The 24,000-nt window shown below is 41.3% G+C and overlaps 1 protein-coding gene across 1 annotated transcript in view; it reads left to right on the top strand.

Annotated features, from left to right (window-relative positions):
- Positions 1 to 21,981: 21,981 nt before the first annotated feature.
- The window catches only part of LOC122542015 (SH3 and multiple ankyrin repeat domains protein 2-like), a 12,305-nt gene continuing 10,286 nt past the window's right edge, over positions 21,982 to 24,000 (top strand). The window contains exon 1 of the mRNA XM_043679307.1: positions 21,982 to 22,177. Within this exon, the coding sequence (XP_043535242.1) occupies positions 21,982 to 22,177 (196 nt within the window). The remainder of the gene's footprint in view (positions 22,178 to 24,000) is intronic.

Below are 24,000 nucleotides of genomic sequence, written 5' to 3'. Positions count from 1 at the left end.
TATACAAGAAAATGTTCTTATTCACTATGTAGATATACAATTAGAGAAAGAACAATACTTGACCTTCTGTTGGGAAATAAGGCAGGGCAGGTGACTGAGGTGTCAGTGGGGGAGCACTTTGGGACCAATGACCCAAATTCTATTAGTTTTAAAATAGTGAAGGAAAAGGATAGCACTGATCAAAAAGTTAATGTTCTCATTGGACGAAGGCCAATTTTGATGGTTATCAGACAGGAACTTTCAAAAGTTGATTGGAGGATGCTGTTCGCGCTAAAGGGACGGCTGGAAAAGGAGGCCTGTAAGGATGTGATAACGAGAGTTCAGAGGCAGTATGTTCCTGTTAGTGTGAAGGGTAAGACTGGTAGGTGTAGGGAATGCTGGGTGACTACAGAAATTGAGGCTCTGTTCAAGAAAAAGGAGGCATTAGTCAGGTATAGACAGTTGGGATTGAGAGAATCCCTAGAGGGGTATAAGGGCAGTAGGAGTATACTGAGAGCGAAATCAGGAGGGCAAAAAGGGGGCATGAGATAACTAGCAAATAGGATTAAGGAGGATCCAAAGAGATTCTCGAAATACATTAAGGACAAAAGGGTAACTAGGGAGAGAATAGGGTCCCTTAAAGATCAACAAGGCCGTCTACGTGTGGAACCGCAGGAGATGGGTGAGATACTAAATGAGTATCTTGCATCAGCATTTACTGTGGAAAAGGACTTGGAAAAGCATAAGGGTAGATAAATCCCTGGGAGATGATCAGGTGTTTCCAAGACCTTCATGAGAAGTTGGGAAGAGAACAAGCTGCCAGAGGAAGTGGTGGTGGCTGGTACAATTACAATGTTTAAAAGGTGTTTGGATGGGAACAGGCATAGGAAGGGTTTGGAGGGATATGCGCCAACTGCTGGCAAATGGGACTAGGTTAGGTTAAGATGTCTGGTCAGCATGGATGTGTTGGACTGAAGGGTCTGTTTCCCTGCTGTTCAGCTCCAGGACTGTATAGGAGAGGATTAATCTTGATAAATTGAGCGCGTTTATAACATAATAATTCATCGTTAGTTATTTTACAACAGAGTTAGATGAACATTCTTAAGAGTTTCTGGACATCACTACAAACACTCCAGAGTTTAGAATAACAACTGAACTCGTCACTTTGCAACACAAACTGACTCGCTTCTCCCAGGGTACCCTAATGGGCGGAGCTTATCCTGTAATGTCAGTTAACCATTTCAGGCACTAACTGGCTTCAATAACAATGAGCTGCTGTCTCGAGGGGATGGAGAGCCAAGAGTCAACTGCACGAGATCTGTTAGAGGTCAGACGGTCAGTGCTGAAGGAATGCCGCACTGTTAGAGGGTCAGTACTGAGGGAATGCCGCACTATCGGAGGTTCAGTTCAGTGCTGAAGGAGCCCCGCACTGTTGGAGGGTCAGTGCTGAGGGAGCGCCGCCCTGTCGGAGGGTCAGTGCTGAGGGAATGCTGCACTGTCAGAGGGTCAGCGCTGAGGGAGCGCCGCACTGTCGGAGGGTCAGTGCTGAGGGAATGCTGCACTGTCAGAGGGTCAGTGCTGAAGGAGTGCTGCACTCTCAGAGGGTCAGTGCTGAGGGTGTGCTGCACTGTCGGAGGGTCAGTGCTGAGGGAGTGCTGCACTGTCATTTGTGAAAGGTGACGTACAGAATTCCCACCTTTCCGAGACGCCTTACCTTTCTTCCTGGAAGCTTCCTCCATGTCGGGATTGCGGGTTACCATGACGACCTTGAGCATGAGGTTATTGCCACCCTGTCGGATCATGTTGACCACCTGTCGATGCCCCACCTTCACCACGTTCTGCCCGTTGACCTGGAAAGCAACGACAAACAATGGCGTTAAGGACTCAGAAATGCACGTGGGTAAATCAACTGACTCGGCCTCCAGTGGGACAGCAAGGGGGTGTTCACTCCATCGACCACAGTGGGGTTTATCCGTGCTCGTACATCCTAATGAACAGTGAAAGTGGAAGGCATTAGCGTAGAGGGCTAGTAATCCACAGGATAAAGTAGGTTAGCTCAAATCCCACCAAGACACAGTGGCTCAGTGGTTCGCAGCGCCAGGGACCCAGGTTCGATTCCAGCCTCGGGTGACTGTCTGTGTGGAGTTTGCACATTCTCCCTGCATCTGTGTGGGTTTCCTCTGGGTGCTCCAGCTTCTTCTCACAATCCAAAGATGTGCAGGTCAGGTGGATTAGCCATGAAAAACGTGGGCATAGGTCTATGTAGCATACTCTTTGGTGTTCAAAGTTTGTGAGAAGACAACAACTCACCAGAACAAAAGACCCGATACCCAACATGAGCAAAACTAATGTAGTGTACAAAATCCCATGCAAGGACTGTACAAAACACTATATAGGACAAACAGGAAGACAGCTAACGATCCGCATACATGAACATCAACTAGCCACGAAACGACAAGACCAGCTATGCCTAGTAGCCACACACGCAGACGACAAGCAACATGAATTCGACTGGGACAACACTACCATTATAGGGCAAGCCAAAGAAAGAACAGCCAGGGAATTCCTAGAAGCATGGCACTCATCCACACACTCCATCAACAAACACATCGACCTGGACCCAATATACCGGCCACTACAGCGGACAGCTGAAACTGACAACCGGAAGCGGCAGGGACAGGCCACTATAAATGCCGGAGGAAACACCACAGAAGCGCTTCACAGGAGGCTCCCAAGCACTGAGGATGTCACCTAGACAGGGGACGAAACGTTTGCAACAAAAACTTCCAGCTCGGTGAACAGAACCACAGCATACTCTTTGGTGGTCTGGTGCAGACCTGACGGGCTGAGTGGCCTATTCCCGCATTGTTGGGATTCGAAGGCAGCTGGTGAATTAATCAATAAAATCCTGATCTCAATCATCATAACAATGATAGTGAGGCTATTGCTAATTATCACAAAAAACCCATCTGGTTTACTAATGCCCTTCAGGAAAGGAAATCTGCCATCTTTACCCAGTCTGGCCTACATGTGACTCCAGACCCACGACAAAGTGGTTGACTCCTAACTGCCCTCATGAGTTTATAAACCTCTATAAGGTCACCCCTCAGCCTCTGACACTCCAGGGAAAACAGCCCCAGCCTGTTTAGCCTCTCCCTATAGCTCAATCCTCCAACCCTGGCAACATCCTTGTAAATCTTTTCTGAAATGACCCAGCAAGACACTCAGTCCGAAGCTATTAGGGATGGGTCACAAGTGACAGCATCCCATCACCTGAAGGCAGGGTGGCACAGTGGCTCAGTGGTTAGCACTGCTGCCTCTCAGTGCTAGGGACCCAGGTTCGATCCCTGCCTCGGGCGACTGTCTGTGTGGAGTTTGCACATTCTCCCCGTGTCTGGGTGGGTTTCCTCCCACAGTCCAAAGACGTGCAGTTTAGGTGAATTGGCCATGCTAAATTGCCCATAGTGTTCTGTGCACTAGTCAGAGGGAAATATAGGTTAGGGGAATGGGTTGGTATGGACTTGGTGGGCTGAGCAGCCTGTTTCCATACTGTAGGGAATCTAATCTTAAAAAAAAGTAAAGGTCAGATTATAACCATATCAAATGTTACAAGCGAGAGGGGTTAGTTTGTAAGGAACAATTACACAAACTAAACCCGTGTTTCTCCGAAAACAGAAGAGAATAGGGTGATCCCTAATGCAGGTTTTGATTTTACAATTTTAACTTTCGAGAGAAACCTTTTCACTAAGTTTAGGAGACAGGGGGAAGCAGAAATGGGGAAGGGTAGAATTGAGGAAGCACATCCTTACACACAGGGAATCGAACCTATGTCACTAGTGCTGTGAGGCAGCAGTGCTAACCACTGAGAGAAAGTGATGACTGCAGATGCTGGATTTCAGAGTCAAAAAGTGTGGTGCTGGAAAAGGACAGCAGGTCAGGCAGCATCCGAGGTACAGGAGAATCAACGTTTCAGGCATAAGCTCTTCATCAGGGATGTGATGAAGGGCTTATAGAGTCATAGAGGTGTACAGCACGGAAACAGACCCTTTGGTCCAACTCGTCCATGCCAACCAGATATCCCAACCCAATCTAGTCTCCACCTGCCAGCACCTGGCCCATATTCCTCTAAACCCTTCCTATTCATATACCCATCCAGATGCGGGTGGCACGGTGGCTCAGTGGTTAGCACTGCAGCCTCACAGCAGCAGGGACCCAGGTTCAATTCTTGCCTCGGGCAACTGACTGTGTGGAGTTTGCACGTTCTCCCTGTGTCTATGTGGGTTTCCTCCGGGTGCTCCGGTTTCCTCCCACAATCCAAAGATGTGCAGGTTAGGTGAACTGGCCATGTTAAATTGCCCATAGTGTTAGGTGCATTAGTCAGGGGTAAATGTAGGGAAATGGTTCTGGATGGGTTGGCCTTCGGAGGGTCAGTGTGGACTTATTGGGCCGAAGGGCCTGTTTCCACACTGTATGTAATCTAATCTAATCTAAAAAAAATGTTGCAATTGTACTAGCCTCCACCACTTCCTTTAGCAGCTCATTCCATACACATACCACCCTCTGCATGAAAAAGATGCCTCTTGGGTCCCTTTTATATCTTTCCCCTCTCACCCTAAACCTATGCCCTCTAGTTCTGGACTTCCCCACCTCAGGGAAAAGACTTTGTCTATTTATCCTATCCATGATTTGGAGATGCCGGTGTTGGACTGAGGTGTACAAAGTTAAAAATCGTACAACACTAGGTTATAGTCCAACAGGTTTAATTGGAAGCACACTAGCTTTCGGAGCGCCGCTCCTTCATCAGGTGATTGTGGAGGGCTCGATTGTGGCTATACATTCTGTGTAACGATCGAGCCCTCCACAATCACCTGATGAAGGAGCGTCACTCCGAAAGCTAGTGTGCTTCCAATTAAACCTGTTGGACTATAACCTGGTGTTGTGTGATTTTTAATGTTATCCTATCCATGCCCCTCATAATTTTGTAAACCTCTATAAGGTCACCCCTCAGCCTCCAACGCTCCAGGGAAAACAGCCCCAGTCTGTTCAGCCTCTCCCTGTAGCTCAGATCCTCCAACCCTGGCAACATCCTTGGAAATTTTTTCTGAACCCTTTCAAGTTTCACAACATCTTTCCGATAGGAAGGAGACCAGAATTGCATGCAATTTTCCAACAGTGGCCTCACCAATGTCCTGTACAGCCACAACATGACCTCCCAACTTCTGTACTCAATGCTTTGACCAATAAAGGAAAGCATACCAAACGCCTTCTTCACGGCTTATGCCCGAAATGTCAACTCTCCTGCTCGTCGGATGTTGCCTGACCTGCTGTGCTTTCCCAGCACCACACCTTGTGCTAACCACTGGGCCACCCAAATGCTCCATATCTTAACATGAGCAGGGAAGATATTGTTGCCTGATGATTGTAAGTGAGTTAGTGAGAGTGGAAAATTAACTTGGGAAACCTGAAAAGAGCAACCCTTGAGAAAATCTCAAGAGGAGCGCTTGAAAAGTAAATTAATTTGACCCCTGTGTGAGAATGAGTGAAAGTCGGACAAAATGTGAATGGGGTGCAGTGTGCAACAGGAAGGGCAGTGTGCAGTGTGCAGAGACTAGTGGAGCACAATTGAGAATCACTGAAACAGTGAGAACTTTGACAGGAAGAGGAATTGAGAGGGCCCCGTGATCCCATCCGTGTTTGGGGAAAGTGAACTAACGTCCAGGCGAATGACAATGACATTGAGATGTGTTAGATTATAGAACCATTCAATCAGGGGCCAACAAAGACAGCAATAGAGAAAGTTCAAATGTTCTGGAAAGGTCAAGCCGAGGTCATACCAAGGCGTGGACCATATCAGATTCAACACTGTAAACATACGCTGTAAATGGTGTGCATTTTATATCATTAAGAGCACTGCAGAAGTGACATCACTTTAGAATTGTTCAAGAGGTTTATTTACAAGAATTTTTTAAAAAATCACTGCAATCACACAAAAAAAACTCAGATCCTATGCTATCTGTTTAACCCCCATTCAGAGGGGCCTCACAATGCTGGGAACCCGGGTTCGATTCCGCCCTCAGGTGACTGTCTGTGTGAAGTTTGCACATTCTCCCGTGTGGGTTTCCTGCCACAGTCCAAAGGTGTGCATATTTGGTGGACTGGCCATGGGAAATGCAGGATTATAGGGGAGGGGGAAAGGTTTGGGGGAGGATACTCCTCAGAGGGCCAGTGTGCACTCAATGGGCCAAATGGTCTGCTCCCACACTGCAGAGATTATATGATCCTATGTTTGTTCTGAGTTCACAGCCAGGCTTAACCAATCAAGTGCAGTGAGATTCAATCAGCTACCATAATCACAGAATTGTTTTGGTCCCAGCAAGGCCATTTGGCCCACTAAGTGGGTATTACTGTGCAATGCCAAACTCCTGCCATTTTTCCACGTGCCCTTTCACATTATTTATCTCTCAATAATCATCTAATCTCTCACCTTTCCAAGCAGTACTCTCCATACCCTGCAAACTCGCTGCATGAAACCTACTTTCTTGTGTCACATTTGCTTCTTTTGCAAATAACTGTGAATCTTCACACCTTGGTTCTCAATCCTTCTCTCAGCAGGTATGAGCTTCTCTCTCGCTGCTCCATTCAGCCTGCTGAAAGCCTCTGTCAGGTCTCCCTCTCAGCCTTCTTTTCCACAAGGAGAACAGTCCCAATGTCTTTGATCCTTCCTTGTAATTGAAGTTACTCATCCCTGAAACCATTCCTGTAAATCGCTTCTGCACTCTCTCCACCCTTTCCGAGAATATGGGACCAACAACTACACGCAATACTCCAGCTGAGGTCTGACAAGTCTCTCATAGAAATTCAAAATCCCCTCCCTGCTCTTTTAGTCTGTAACTCTATGAATAAAGCCTGCATACTTTATAAACTGCTCTTTCCACCTGACTTGCCGTTGTCAGAAGTCACTCAACACCAGGTTGCAGTCCAACAGTTTTCAGAGTTCACCTGATGAAGGAGTGTTGTTCCAAAAGCTTTTGAATTCAAATAAATCTGTTGAGCTATAACCTCAAGTCATGTGATTCCTGACTTTGTCCACCCCAGTCCAACACCAGTAGCTCCACACAATGTCATGCCACCTTCAGTGATATGTGCACCTTCTCAGCTCAGTCACTCAGCTCCTGAACTTCCCTAAGAATGGTACTCCCTGTTTTATATTGTCCTTCATTGTTCTTCCGACCAAAATCCATCACCTCACACTTTCTCTGAATTGAATCTCCATTATATTGTGGATAACTGGAATTTAAAAATGGTTATACTGTATATAGCTGTAATGTAACTACGGTTACACTGTGTATAGCTGTAACGTAACTATGGTTATATTGTGTATAGCTCTAATGTAAATATGGTTATACTGTGTATAGCTGTAATGTAACTACGGTTATATTGTGTATACCTGTAATGTAACTATGGTTATACTGTGTATACATGTAATGTAACTATGGTTATATTATGTATAGCTGTAAAGTAACTACGGTTATACTGTGTATAGCTGTAATGTAACTACGGTTACACTGTGTATAGCTGTAATGTGACTATGGTTATACTGTGTGTACCTGAAATGTAATTATGGTAATACTGTGTATAGCTGTAATGTAACTACGATTATACCGTGTATAGATGTAATATAACTATGGTTATATTGTGTACAGCTGTAAAGTAACTATGGTTATACTGTGTATAGCTGTAATGTAACTATGGTCATATTGTGTATAGCTGTAATGTAACTACGGTTATACTGTGTACAGCTGTAATATAACTATGATTATATTGTGTACAGCTGTAATGTAACTATGGTGATACTGTGTACAGCTGTAATATAACTATGATTATATTGTGTATAGCTGTAATGTAACTATGGTTATACTGTGTACAGCTGTAATATAACTATGATTATATTGTGTATAGCTGTAATGTAATTACAGTTATACTGGGTATAGCTGAAATGTAAATATGGTTATATTGTGTATAGCTGTAATGTAACTATGCTTATACTGTGTATAGCACGAATGTAACTAAGGTTATACTGTGTACAGCTGTAATGTAACTATGATTAGACTACATATAGCTGTAATGTAACTATGGTTATATTGTGTACAGCTGTAATGTAACTATGGTTATACTGTGTATAACTGTCATGTAACTATAGTTATACTGTGTCCAGCTGTAATGCGGAGTGGACTCGATGGGCCGAATGGCCTTATTTCCGCTCCTATGTCTTTTGGTCTTATGGTAACTATGATTAGACTACATATAGCTGTAATGTAACTATGGTTATACAGTGTATAGCTGTAATGTAAATACAGTTATACTGTGTAGAACTGTAATGTAACTATGGTTATATTGTGTATAGCTGAAATGTAACTATAGTTATACTTTCAACAGTTGCAATGTAAATATGGTTATATTGTGTATAGCTGTAATGTAACAATGGTTCTCCTGTGTATAGCTGTAATGTAACTATGATGATATTGTGCATAGCTCTAACGTAACTATGGTTATACTGTGTATAGCTGTAATATAACTATGGTTATACTGTGTATAGCTGTGATATAACTATGGTTATACTGTGTAAAGTTGAAATGTATCTACAGTTGTACTGTGTACAGCTGTAATGTAACTATGGTTATATTGTGTATCGCTGTAATGTAACTATGGTCATATCGTGTATAGCTGTAATGTAACTATGGTTATACTGTGTATAGCTGCAAAGTAACTATGGTTTTACTGTGTACAGCTGAAATGTAACTATGTTTATATTGTGTATTACTATAATGTAACTATGGTTATACTGGGTATAGCTGTAATGTAATTATGGTTATACTGTGTAAAGCTCTAATATTACTACAGTTCTACTATATACAGTTGTAATGTAACTACGGTTATACTGTGTTTAGCTGAAATGTAACTATGGTTCTATTGTGTATACCTGAAATGTAACTATTGTGTATAGCTGTAATGTAACTATGGTTATACTGTGTACAGCTGCAATGAAACTATGTTTATATTGTGTATAGCTGTAATGTAACTATGGTTATACTGTGTACAGCTGTAATGTAACTATGGTTATACTGGGTATAGCTGTAATGTAATTATGATTATACTGTATACAGCTGTAATGTAACTATGGTTATACTGTGTATAGCTGCAAAGTCACTATGGTTATACTGTGTACAGCTGTAATGTAACTATGGTTATATTGTGTATTGCTGTAATGTAACTGTGGTTATACTGGGTATAGCAGTAATGTAACTATGGTTATACTGTGTACAGCTGTAATGTAACTATGGTTATATTGTGTATAGCTCTAATGTAACTATAGTTATATTGGATATACCTGTAATGTAACTATGATTATACTGTGTACAGCTGTAATGTAACTATGGTTATACTGTGTATAGCTGCAAAGTCACTATGGTTATACTGTGTAAAGCTGAAATGCAACAATGGTTATATCGTGTATAGCTCTAATGTAACTATGGTTATACTGTGTATAGCAGTAATGTATCTATGGTTATACTGTGTATATTTGAAATACAACAATGGTTATACTGTGTATAGCTGAAATGTAACTATGGTTATGCTGTGTACAGCTGAAATATTATGATGGTTATACTGTCTACAGCTGTAATGTAACTATGATTATACTGTGTACAGCAGAAATGTAACCATGGTTATATTGTGTACAGCTGTAATGTAACTATGGTTATACCCCATACAGCTGTAATGTAACTACGGTTATACTGTGTATAGCTGAAATGTAAATATGGTTATACTATGTATAGCTGTAATGTAACTACAGTTATACTGTGTACAGCTGTAATGTAAATACAGTTATACTATGTAGAACTGTAATGTAACTATGGTTATATTGTGTATAGCTGAAATATACCTATGGTTATACTGTGTATAGCTCGAACATAACTATGGTTATACTGTGTACAGCTGTAATGTAAATACGATAATACTATGTATAACTGAAATGTAACTATGGTTATATTGTGTATAGCTGTAATGTAACTACGGTTATACAGTATATAGCTGTAATGTAACAATGGGGATATTGTGTATACCTGTAATGTAACTATGGTTATACTGTGTATAACTGTAATGAAACTATGGTTATATGGCGTACACCTGTAATGTAACTACGGTTATATTGTGTAGAGGTGTAATGTAATGATTGTTATACTTTGTACAGCTGAAATGTAACTATGGTTATATTGTGTATAGCTCTAATATTACTACAGTTCTACTATGTACAGTTGTAATGTAACTACGGTTATACTGTGTACAGCTGAAATATTACGATGGTTCTATTGTGTATACCTGAAATGTAACTATTGTGTATAGCTGTAATGTAACTATGGTTATACTGTGCATAGCTGTAATGTAACTATGGTTATACTGTGTACAGCTGAAATGTAACTATGGTTATATTGTGTATAGCTCTAATGTAACTATAGTTATATTGGGTATAGCTGTAATGTAACTATGGTTATACTGTGTACAGCTGTAATGTAACTATGGTTTTACTGTGCATAGCTGTAATGTAACTATGGTTATACTGTGTACAGCTGAAATGTAACTACAGTTATATTGGGTATAGCTGTAATGTAACTATGATTATACTGTGTACAGCTGTAATATAACTATGGTTTTACTGTGCATAGCTGTAATGTAACTATGGTTATACTGTGTAAGGCTGTAATGTAACTACGGTTATACTGTGTACAGCTGTAATGTAACTATGGTTATACTGGGTATAGCTGTAATGTAATTATGATTATACTGTATACAGCTGTAATGTAACTATGGTTATACTGTGTACAGCTGAAATATTACGATGGTTATACTGTGTACAGCTGAAATGTAACTATGGTTCTATTGTGTATACCTGAAATGCAACTATTGTGTATAGCTGTAATGTAACTATGGTTGTACTGTGTACAGCTGAAATATTACGATGGTTATACTGTGTACAGCTGAAATGTAACTATGGTTCTATGCTGAAATGTAACTATGGTTATACTGTGTATAGCTGTAATGTAACTATGGTTGTACTGTGTACAGCTGAAATATTACGATGGTTATACTGTGTACAGCTGAAATGTAACTATGGTTCTATTGTGTATACCTGAAATGCAACTATTGTGTATAGCTGTAATGTAACTATGATTATACAGTGTACAGCTGTAATGTAACTATGGTTATACTGTGTAAAACAGCTGTAATGTAACTATGGTTATACTGTGTAAAGCTGTAATGTAACTATGATTATACTGTGTAAAGCTGTAATGTAACTATGGTTATACTGTGTACAGCTGTAATGTAACTATGGTTATACTGAGTAAAGCTGTAATGTAACTATGATTATACTGTGTACAGCTGTAATGTAACTATGGTTTTACTGTGTATAGCTGTAATGTAACTATGTTTATATTGTGTATTGCTGTAATGTAACTATGGTTATACTGGGTATAGCTGTAATGTAACTATGATTATACTGTGTACAGCTGTAATGTAACTATGGTTATACTGTGTAAAGCTGAAATGTAACAATGGTTATTTCGTGTATAGCTCTAATGTAACTATGGTTATACTGCGTAAAGCTGTAATGTAACTACGGTTATACTGTGTATAGCAGTAATGTATCTATGATTATACTGTGTATAGCTGAAATGCAACAATGGTTATACTGTGTATAGCTGTAACGTAACTATGGTTAAATTGTGTATAGCTGTAATGTAACTCCGTTTATATCGTGTAAAGCTAAAATGTAACTATGGTTATACTGTGTACAGCTGTAATGTAACTGTGGTTATACTGTGTATAGCTCTAATGTAACTATGGTTATACTGTGTACAGCTGAAATATTACGATGGTTATACTGTGATCAGCTGTAATGTAACTATGGTTATATTGTGTACTGCAGAAATGTAACTATGGTTATATTGTGTACAGCTGTAATGTAACTACGGTTCTACTGTGTACAGTTGTAATGTAACTAGGGTTATACTGTGTACAGCTGTAATGTAACTCCGTTTATATCGTGTAAAGCTGAAATGTAACTATGGTTATACTGTGTACAGCTGAAATATTACGATGGTTATACTGTGTTCAGCTGTAATGTAACTATGGTTATATTGTGTACTGCAGAAATGTAACCATGGTTATATTGTGTGCAGCTGTAATGTAACTACGGTTCTACTGTGTACAGTTGTAATGTAACTACGGTTATACTGTGTAAAGCTGAAATGTAACTATGGTTATACTGTGTATAGCTGTAATGTAACTATGGTTGTACTGTGTACAGCTGAAATATTACGATGGTTATACTGTGTACAGCTGTAATGTAACTATGGTTATACTGTGTACAGCAGAAATGTAACCATGGTTATATTGTGTACGGCTGTAATTTAACTACGGTTATACTGTGTATAGCTGAAATGTAAATATGGTTATACTGTGTATAGCTGTAATGTAAATACGCTTATACTGTGTAGAACTGTAATGTAACTATGGTTATATTGTGTATACCTGTAATGTAAGTATGGTTATACTGTGTATAGCTCGAACATAACTATGGTTATACTGTGTACAGCTATAATGTAAATACGATTATACTATGTATAGTTGAAATGTAACTATGATTATACTGTGTACAGCTGAAATGTAAATATGGTTATACTGTGTATAGCTGTAATGTAACTACAGTTATACTGTGTACAGCTGTAATGTAAATACGGTTATACTGTGTAGAACTGTAATGTAACTATGGTTATATTGTGTATACCTGTTAATGTTAGTATGGTTATACTGTATATAGCTGAAATGTAACTATGGTTATATTGTGTATAGCTGTAATGTAACTATGGTCGTACTGTATATAGCCGTAATGTAACTGTGGTAATACTGTGAATAACGGAAATGTCACTCTGGTTATATTGTGTATACATGTAATGTAACTATGGTTATACACTATATAGCTGTAATGTAACTATGGGGATATTGTGTATACCTGTAATGTAACTATGGGTATACTGTGTATAACTGTAATGAAACTATGGTTATATGGTGTATACCTGTAATGTAACTATGGTTATATTGTGTAGAGGTGTAATGTAATGATTGTTATACGGTGTATAGCTGAAATGTAACTATGGGTATATTGTGTATAGCTCTAATGTAAATACAGTTCTACTGTGTACAGTTGTAATGTAACTACGCTTATACAGTGTAGAGCTGTAATGTAACTATGGTTATACTGTGTACAGCTGAAATGTAACTATGGTTCTATTGTGTATACCTGAAATGTAACTATTGTGTATAGCTGTAATGTACCTATGGTTATACTGTGTACAGCTGAATTGTAACTATGTTTATATTGTGTATAGCTCTAATGTAACTACGGTTCTACTGTGTATAGCTGAAAGGTCACTACGGTTATATTGTGTATAGCTATAATGTAACTATGGTTATACTGTGTGTAGCTGTAATGTAACTATGATTATACTGTCTACAGCTGAAATGTAACTATGGTTAAACTTTTTATAGCTGTGATGTAACTATGGTTATTCTGTGTACAGCTGAAATGTAACAATGGTTGTACTGTGTAAAGCTCTAATGTAACTATGGTTATACTGTGTATAGCTGTAATGTAATTATGGTTATACTGTGTTAAGCTCAAATGTAACTATGGTTATATTGTGTACAGCTGTAATGTAACGGTGTTTATACTGTGTATAGCTGTAATGTAACTATGGCTATACAGTGTACAACTGTAATGCAACTACAGTTATACTGTGTATAGCTCTAATGTAAATATGGTTATACTGTGAATAGCTGCAATGTAACTATGGCTATACTGTGTACAGCTGTAACGTAACTATGGTTATACTGTGTTAAGCTCAAATGTAACTATGGTTATATTGTGTATAGCTGTAATGTAACTACGGTTATACTGTGTACAGCTGTAATGTAACTATGGTTATACTGTGTATTCCTGAAATGTAACTATGGTTATACTGTGTGCAGATGAAATATTACGATTGTTATACTGTGCACAGCTGTAATGTAACTATGGTTATATTGTGTACAGCTGTAATGTAAATATGGTTATATTGTGTATGGCTGTAATGTAACTATGGTTATATTGTGCATAGCTGTAATGTAACTATGGTTATACAGTGTACAGGTGTAATGTAACTACGGTTATATTGTGTACAGCTGAAATGTAACTATGGTTATACTGTGTACAGCTGTAATGTAACTGCTGTTGCACTGTGTACAGCTGTAATGTAACTATGGTAATACTGTGTATAGCGGAAATGTAACTATGGTTATATTGTGTATACATATAATGTAACTATGGTTATACTGTGTACAGCTGAAATATTACGATGGTTCTATTGTGTATACCTGAAACGTAACTATTGTGTATAGCTGTAATGTAACTATGGTTGTACTGTGTATAGCTGTAATGTAACTATGGTTATACTGTGTACAGCTGTAATGTAACTACGGTTATACTGTGTACAGCTGAAATGTAACTATGGTTATATTGTGTATAGCTGTAATGTAACTATGATTATACTGTGTACAGCTGTAATGTAACTACGGTTATACTGTGTACAGCTGAAATGTAACTATAGTTATATTGTGTATAGCTCTAATGTAACTATGGTTTTACTGTGTACAGCTGAAATGTAACTATGTTTATATTGTGTATTGCTGTAATGTAACTATGGTTATACTGGGTATAGCAGTAATGTAACTATGATTATACTGTGTACAGCTGTAATATAACTATGGTTATACTGTGTATAGCTGCAAAGTAACTATGGTTATACTGTGTGAAGCTGAAATGCAACAATGGTTCTAGTATGTATAGCTGTAATGTAACTATGTTTATATTGGGTATAGCTATAATGTAACTACGGTTATACTTTGTACAGCTGTAATGTAACTCCGTTTATATCGTGTAAAGCTGTAATGTAACTATGGTTATACAGTGTACAGGTGTAATGTAACTACGGTTATATTGTGTATAGCTGTAATGTAACTATGGTTATACTGTGAATAGCTGTAATGTAACTATGGTTATACTGTGTACAGCTGTAATGTAACTATGGTTATATTGTGTATAGCTGTAATGTAGCTATGGTTATACTGTGTCCAGCTGTAATGTAACTATGGTCGTACTGTATCTAGCTGTAATGTAACTACGGTTATACTGTTTATAGTTGTAAAGTAACTATGGTTACGCTGTGTATAGCTGTAATGTAAATACGGTTTTGCTGTGTACAGCAGTAATGTAACTATGGTTTTACTGTGTACAGCTGTAATGTAACTATGCTTATATTATGAATAGCTGTAATGTAATCATGGTTATACTGTGTATAGTTGTAATGTAACTATGGTTATATTGAGAATAACTGATGTAACTATGGTTATACTGTGTATAGCTGTAATGTAACTATGGTTATATTGTGTATAGCTGAAATGCAACTATGGTTATACTGTGTACAGCTGTATTGTAACGATGGTTATATTCTGAATAGCTGTAATGTAATCATGGTTATACTGTGTATAGTTGTAATGTAACTATGGTTATATTGAGAATAACTGATGTAACTATGGCTATACTGTATCTAGCTGTAATGTAACTACGGTTATACTGTTTATAGTTGTAAAGTAACTATGGTTACACTGTGTGTAGCTGTAAGGTAACGTTTCTTTCTTCCTTTCTCTATTTTGGCTAAGGATCATGCCCAGGTACCTTTGTGCCTCAGATGGTGATATAAGTGGTGACTTATAACGTTTTCAATTCAATTCAATTCAATGCCATCTACAAACTTTGAAATGGCCTCCCTGCATCCCAAATCTAGATCATTAATATACATCAGAAAAAGGAAGGGTCTCACTTCCAGCCCCCAGGGTCCTCCATACAAACTTTTCTCCAGTTTGATGCGTATCCATCAACTATTACTCCCTGACACCTATCATTCAGCTCATTTTATATCCTGATTGACAATCCAGCTACCGCTCCTTGGTATCCAACAGTCTTACCATCACTGAATTCCCCCACTATCAACAGCCTACGGGTTATCATTGACACCACATAAACACAGCGGCTCCAAGAGCAGGTCATAGGTCAGGAATACCACGAGTAACTCACCTCCTCAAAACCTGTACAAAGCCTAGAAGGTACAAGTCAGGGGTGTGATGGAATACTCCCCATTTGCCTGGATGGGTGCAGCTCCAAATACACTCAAGAAGATTGACACCATCCACAAAGCAGCTCACTTGATTGTCACCACACCCACAAGCATCCACTCCCTCCACTATCCATGCTCAGCAGCAGCAGTGTGTACTACCCACAAGATGCACTGCAGAAATTCACCAAAGATCCTCCGACAGCAACTTCCAAACCTACAACCACTTCCATCTAGAAGGACAAGAGCAGTAGATATATGGGAACACCACCACCTTCAAGTTCCCCTCCAAGCCACTCACCATCCCAATTTGGAAATATATTGCTGTTCCTTCACTGTCGCTGGGTCAAAATCCTGGAATTCCCTCCCTAAGGGCATTGTGGGTCAACCTACAGCAGGTGGATTGCAGCGGTTCAAGAAGGCACTTACTCCAACCTTCTTGAGGGGCAATAAATGCTGGGCCTAGTCAGCGAAGCCCCCATCCCACAAAATTAATTTTAAAAAGTCCCTTTAATTCCATGGCCCATAACTTTCCTCACAAGTCTGTTCTGTTGCAGTGCCTCAAATGCCTTCTGGAAATCCATGTACACCACATCAACAGTGTTACCCTCATTGTGCCTCCCTGTTACCTCTTCAAACACCCCAGCATGTTGGTTAAAGATCATTTCCTCTTCTGAAATTCACGCTGACTCTTCCAAATCAACCCACTTTTTCCATGTGACTACTGATTCTATCCTGAATAATTGTTTCTCGAAGTATCCCCACCATTGAAATTAAACAGATTGGTCTGTAATTACCGAGTTTATCCTAACAACCTTTGTCAGAGTGTGACACCATAGGATATAGGAGCAGAATTGGGCCATTCGGCTCATCGAGTTTGCTCTGCCATTTGGTCATGGCTGATATTTTTCTCAGCCACATTCTCCTGCCTTCTCCCCGTAACCTTTAAACCCTTTCCTGATAGACTCATACAGCACAGACACAGACCCTTCAGTCCAACTCAACCATGCTGACCAGCTTTCCCAATCGAGTGCTACCTGCCTGCGTTTGGCCCATATCCCTCTAAACCCTTCCTGTCCATGTCCAAATAATCTCCCACCTCCTCTGGCACTTCATTCCACAAACAAACCACCATTTGTGTGAAAATATTGCTCCTCAGGTCCCTTTCTCCTCTCACCTTAGAACTATGACCTGTGAAGAGACCTTTGCTATTCACCTTATCTGCGCCCCTCATGGTTTTACGAACCTCGATAAGGTCATCCCTCAACATCCTATGTTCCAGTGAAAAAGTTCCAGTCTATCCTTATAACTCGAACCCTTGAGTGCTGGTAACATCCTTGTGAATCCTCTCCAGTTTAATACTATTCTTTCACTCAAATGTTGAAGATGAAGATGAGAGGGTCTCCATCCAGCCCAAAACTCCCGTGGAGTTCCGAGACAGTCATCCTTCATGGGTGTGCCAACTAGCAAGTAAAGCATACAAAGCCAACTGTGTGGAAAGATGCCATTCAGCCCCTTGAATCCACACCTACCCTCCAAAGAGCATTCCACTCAGACCTACCCCATCCCTGTAACCCTGCATTGTCCATAGCCAATCCACCCTAATCTGCACATCTTGGACTGTGGGACAAAACCAGAGCACTTGGAGGGAACCCATACAGACACGGGGAGAATCTGCAAACACCACACAGTCACCTGAGGGTGGAATCGAACCCGAGTGCCTGGTGCTGTGAGGCAGCAGTACTAACCACTGAGCCTCCCCAAATGGAAATGGACTGAGAATTTTAGAAAACTGCCAACTCTGAACAGACCCTGGTGAGAAACTACATGCTAAGTAAGCACTTTTGAGGAGAGAGTGATTTTGGACTCTACCACTTTAAGGAGAAAGTAAGGACTGCAGATGCTGGAGATCAGAGCTAAAAATGTGTTGCTGGAAAAGCACAGCAGGTCAGGCAGCATCCAAGGAGTAGGGGAATCAACGTTTCGGGCATGAGCCCTTCTTCAGGAATGAGGAGAGTGTGCCAAGGAGGCTAAGATAAAAGGTAGGGAGGAGGGACTTGGGGGAGGGACGTTGGAAATGCGATAGGTGGAAGGAGGTTAAGGTGAGGGTGATAGGCGGAGTGGGGGTGGGGGCAGAGAGGTCAGGAAGAAGATTGCAGGTTAGAAAGGCGGTGCTGAGTTCGAGGGTTGGGACTGAGACAAGGTGGGGAGAGGTGGGGGGAGGCATTTCCAACGCTCCTCCCCCAAGTCCCTCCTCCCTACCTTTTATCTTAGCCTGCTTGGCACACTCTCCTCATTCCTGAAGAAAGGCTCATGCCCGAAACGTCGATTCTCCTGCTCCTTGGATGCTGCCTGACCTGCTGCGCTTTTCCAGCAACACATTTTCAGCACTTTCAGATTGAAGGTAAATAGGGAAAATATTTACAGGCTACAAACTAAAAGACAATTACAAAATTTTAATACGCAAATTAAGAATTAAGCAATTAAAATAGAAATGCCTGCCCAGGCAATGTGTTGTAATTGCACAATGTGGGATATGGTGGACCCCATTATGGTTCATAGTGACTACATCTGTAGCAAGTATAGATTGCTTAATAAATTCTGGCTCAGAGTTGATGAGCTGGAGGGTGAGCTTTGAACACTGACATATCAGGGAGGGAGAGAGTTACCTAGATGCTGTGTTTCAGGAAGCAAACACACCCCTTAGATTAACTACCTTGAATTCGATCGTGGGGTGGTAGGTGAGGACCAGTGGGGTTCTGTCCTGGTGGCGATTGGAGGGACGGGACTCAAGGGCGGAGGAGCGGGAAGTGGAGGAGATGCGGTGGAGGGCAATGTCGATCACGTCTGGGGGGAAATTGCAGTCTTTGAAGAAGGAGGCCATCTGGGTTGTTAGGTATTGGAACGGGTCCTCCTGGGAGCAGATGCGGCGGAGACGAAGGAATTGGGAATATGGAATGGCGTTTTTACAGGGGGCAGGGTGGGCGGAGGTGTAGTCTAGGTAGCTGTGGGAGTCGGTCGGTTTATAGTAAATGTCCGTGTTGATTCGGTCACACGAGATAGAAATGGAGAGGTCTAGGAAGGGGAGGGAGGAGTCTGAGATGGTTCAGGTGAATTTGAGTTTGGGGGGAAGGTGTTGGCCTCTACCACTTTAACTCTGGTGGGGGAAAGGCAGGGTGGGGGGAGTGTTATTACTCATTGTCGTCAGGCTGGGGGTAGAGACTCAAGTGCTGCAGAGAACAGGGAGGTTATTCACACCTTCACTGCATAGTTGACACCCAAGAGTGAGTATACACAGCTGATCGACCTGGTGAGGTGCCAACTGCACCCTCCTGCTCATCGCATCCCACTGTCACCAGCTGCGAAGTTCCGTCTGACTCTCTCCCCCGACACAGTGGCACCTCCGCAAGGCCCCTCCATCACCTTGCCTGTGATAAAGTCTACATGGGCAAAGACCTATGGGCTATTCCTCTGTGATGTACGGCGTCCCTCCCTCCCATCTCCAATACTCCTGCTAATAGACCTACTAATTCACCCATTCACATTTAAAAACAACATAAAAACTTCACAATTGTGTGAGTGGGAGTAATCAGCCCCTGTGTTTTTAGAGTCGTATATCTTTAGATGTTTTAAAATGTTCATTCACAGGACGACTGCTGCCCCAATCTTGCCGCCTTCCCCCTTTTTTTCCGGCCTGAAGGGATTGGCTGCTTTCGGCAGGAGTCCGTCTTAGTGGCTGCACTTTGACCCTAATGTACGGAATACAAAGGAATGGACAGAATGATCCGGATTTCCGATGTCAAGGCCGGTAGTTCAAGTGGGAACACTTCTGGACTCAGCGGTTGGAAGGAGAGGAAGGACAGGGATTGGGCTTGGCCTGTTGAATCTGGAAATGGATCCTAGGTATCCAGGCAACCTCCAGGCTGGGCTGGCAAGAAGGCCGGTTCATCCCAATTGTCTTCAAAGCTGCTAAATCTTCTCCATCTCACCAGCCCCCACCTCCCCTCTCCATCTTTCTTGTCACTTCCATGGCAACCCATACCTGCACACTCCTTGTGTCATCTCAATACCAACTCATGCCCACTGCTCTGCCCTCCACTGCCACCTCCATAGCCACTCTTCCAGAATCCTTCATGGGCATGCCTCAGAAACCAATGGAAATGAAAGAAAATAAACTTTTAATCGTTTACTACAACTCTCACTCATTCACACTGCAATAAAAACCCTACAATTCATGAAGCACATTCAAAGCTTTGAAATGTCAAGTGGCTAATCTCCTACAAACACAAATGCCTTTTTTTTACAAGAAGATTATACTGTGGCAATTGAATTCCTGCAGGGTGTCCAAGAGTTTTTTGTTTAAGACCAATACGTTGAGGAACCAACTCAGGAATTATCCTGGAATTGGTACTTTGGAATGAGAAGCATTTTTAATTAATTTAGGAAAGAGTGACCATAAAATAGTTGAATTTTTCATCGAGATGGAAAGTGGAGTAGACCAATCTGAAACTAGGGTCCTGTATCTAAACAAAGGAAACTTTGAAGATATGAGTTGGCCACGTTAAATTGAGTAACTTAATTAAAAAGTGTGATGGTGAATTGGAACAATATCCCATCAAAGGAAGGAAGGCCAGCATTAAATCCAAAGAGTCATCATATAAAGTTCTGAGAAAAAGCAGCAAACCTGAAGATTGGGAGCAGCATAGTATTCAACAAAAGAGGAGCAAGAGATTGATTAGAAGAGGAAAAGTAGACTATTTTCAAGAAACTTTCAAGAAACATAAAAGCTAAATGCAAAAGCTTCTATAAAAGAAAAAGATTGGTAAGGATAAATGTGTGCCCCTTACATTCTGAAATGGCAGCATTAACAATGGAGAATAAACAATGGAGATCAAGAAATGGCAGAACAATTAAACAACTACTTTAGTTTTATCTACACAGAAGATGATACAAATAACTGGGGATCCAAATATCCAGTAGGAAGGAGGAATTGAAGGAAATTTGTATTCCTTTTTAAACAAAAGTGTTGCAGAAATTAGCAGGACTGAAAACCTCCAGTGCCCAATAATCTCCATCTGAGGAGATTAAAGAAGATGATTGTGCAAATGTTGGAAGCACTGGTTATCCCCTTCCCCAATTCTGAAGATTCTGGATCAGCCCAGGTGGATTGGAAAATGGCAAGTATGAGCTATTTAAAAATTGAGGTGATGTGGAGGTGCTGGTGTCGGACTGGGGTGGACAAAGTCAGAAGTCACATGACACCAGGTTACAGCCCAACAGCTTTATTTGAAATAATAAGCTTTCGGAATGCTGCTCCTTCATCAGGTGACCTGGCAGAGAAGCAACGCTCTTAAAGGTTGTGATTTCAAATAAACCTGTTGGACTATAACCTGGTGTCGTGTGACTTCTAACTTTAAAAAATTGAGGGAGAGAGGAATCAGGAAATTACAGGCCGGGTATCCAAATGTCAGTAGTAGGGAGTCTGTTATGAAGGCTGTGATAACAGGACGTGATAAATGCAACATGGGCTTATGAAAGGGAAATCATGTTATGATTAGATTAGATAAGATTACTTACTGTGTGGCAACAGGCCCTTCGGCCCAACAAGTCCACACTGACCCTCCGAAGAGCAACCCACCCAGACCCATTCCCCTACATTTAACCCTTCACCTAACAGCTAAAGCCTATGCTAGGGGGGTTGATTATCTTCTATTCAGCCAATGAGAAGCGACAGATGTGTGAGCAGCAACGCTTGCTCGAGGCGCATCTGAAAGTTGCTGAAAAGACATCCTTTGACAGGCTCTCGTTGGTTAAACTGCAGAGGATCACAGCGCTTCGGTCTACGCTGAACTCCATGCTCACATGGACAGCTAAGAGGGAGCTTCCATTTGCAAGTCAAAAGCTGTTTGAGATGGGGATAAGTCGGGCAAGTACTTAGCGCATCTCGCCCGGAAAAGGAGTGTCCCTCCCTAAGCTATTACCTCGACCAGGGAGTACACTGGAAATTTAACCCATGATTCTAAAAGGATTAATGCAGTATTTCGGAAATTTTAGTGTGAACTCTTCCAGTCTGAAAGTTGTGAGAATAGGCAGGTTAGGATGGAGTATTTTTTTGAGAATTTGCACTTTCTGGGAGTGTTCCCTGAACAAGAGTCTCTTCTCAATGCCCCATTGTCAGAGCAAGAGGTGCAGGAGGCTGTGAGGCAGCTCTGTAATGGGAAGGTGCCAGGTCCTGATGGGCTCCCCAGTGAGTTCTATGAGGAAATTATAAGTATATTGTCAGGGCCGATGCTTAGTTATGTTTAATGACTCACATAGTTGTGGCCTCCTCGGGAAGGCCCCAGAGGACTGTGCTTCCGAGAGGCATATCTCACTTCTGAATGCCAACTTCAAAATCCTATCCAAGACTCTGGCATTAAGGCTTGAAACTGTACTGACCTCCATCATTAAGGAGGACCAGACTGGGTTCATAAAAGGTCGCAGATCGACAGATAATGTCAGGAGATTATTTAACATGATCCAAGTATGTCACCAGCGATTGGTAGAGGAATTGGTGATCTCCTTAGATACGGAAAAGGCATTTGACAGGATCAAGTGGCCATATCGTTTTCACACTTGGAAGAGGTTTGGCTTGGGTGAGGCCTTCATCAGATGGATAGAGGTTTTTTTATAGTGATCCTCCTCCTGACGCGGTTCTCACCAATGGCATACAGTCAAGCAATTTCAATATTTGTAGGGGCAGTCAACAGAGCTGTCCCTTGTCGCCACTGCTTTTCACATCGGTGATCAAACTGCTTCAAGCAGCAATATGTTGGGATCCCATCATAGCTGCTCCAGAAATGGGGACAAAGTCACATAAGATCACACTGTATGAAGATGATGTTCTTGCCTTCTTATCAAACCCAAGAGTCTCACTATACCTGATACAGTGCATCAATCTATTTGGTGGTTTCTTAGGTTATAAGGTCCATTATGTGAAATCAGAGGCCATGCCCATGGGTGGTCTCCTGAGAGTGCCTGATCCTGAGGGTGGATCTCTATTTCCCTTTATATGGTCGCAGGAGGGCTTTCTCTACTTAGATATATGTATTACTCCTGTTCTTGATCGGCTATTTAAAACCAATTTTGCCCATTTATTCGACAGAACCAAGCAGGACCTTCAGAGATGGGAGGGACTTCCAATCTCCTGGTTAGGTCAGATAGCCCTCATTAAAATGAACATTCGGCCCCACCTGTTGCAAGCAAATATTTAGAAGACTGAATGGCTAGTTTAGTTGTTTTATCTGGTATTGCAAGTGGCCCCTAATTAAACTGATTAAACTGCAGTTACCTTACAGGCTGGGAGGAGAAGATCTCCCAGATATCAAAAACTATCAGTTAAGCTCGTTGCTATTTTACGTGAATGACCCTCAGTCTTTGGTGGAACATCAAAGCATCTGAGGTAGAGGCCCCCTTTCTAGCATGCTGTTCTTAGACAAAGTGAGAACAGTTAAGGAATACTGCCATAGCGCAATAATCATCAATACTGTCAAGGCGTGGAGGGCAATGAGTCAGAATAAGAGCAATATTGCCAAAACATAATTTTTGACACCCATAGATGGTATGCCGGGCTTTCAGCCAGGGATGATGGACTCTGGGTTTAAACTATGGGCAGCTAGGGGCATGTCTTGCCTGGGTGATTTACTCGAAGGGGACATACTGATGCCTTTGGACCAGTTGGATCAGAAATATGAATTGCTCACTAGCAACCTCT

Source organism: Chiloscyllium plagiosum, chromosome 39 (genome assembly GCF_004010195.1).
Source record: "Chiloscyllium plagiosum isolate BGI_BamShark_2017 chromosome 39, ASM401019v2, whole genome shotgun sequence".
NCBI classification, from domain to species: Eukaryota; Metazoa; Chordata; class Chondrichthyes; order Orectolobiformes; family Hemiscylliidae; genus Chiloscyllium; species Chiloscyllium plagiosum.
This window is presented reverse-complemented; position numbering and strand designations above follow the sequence as displayed.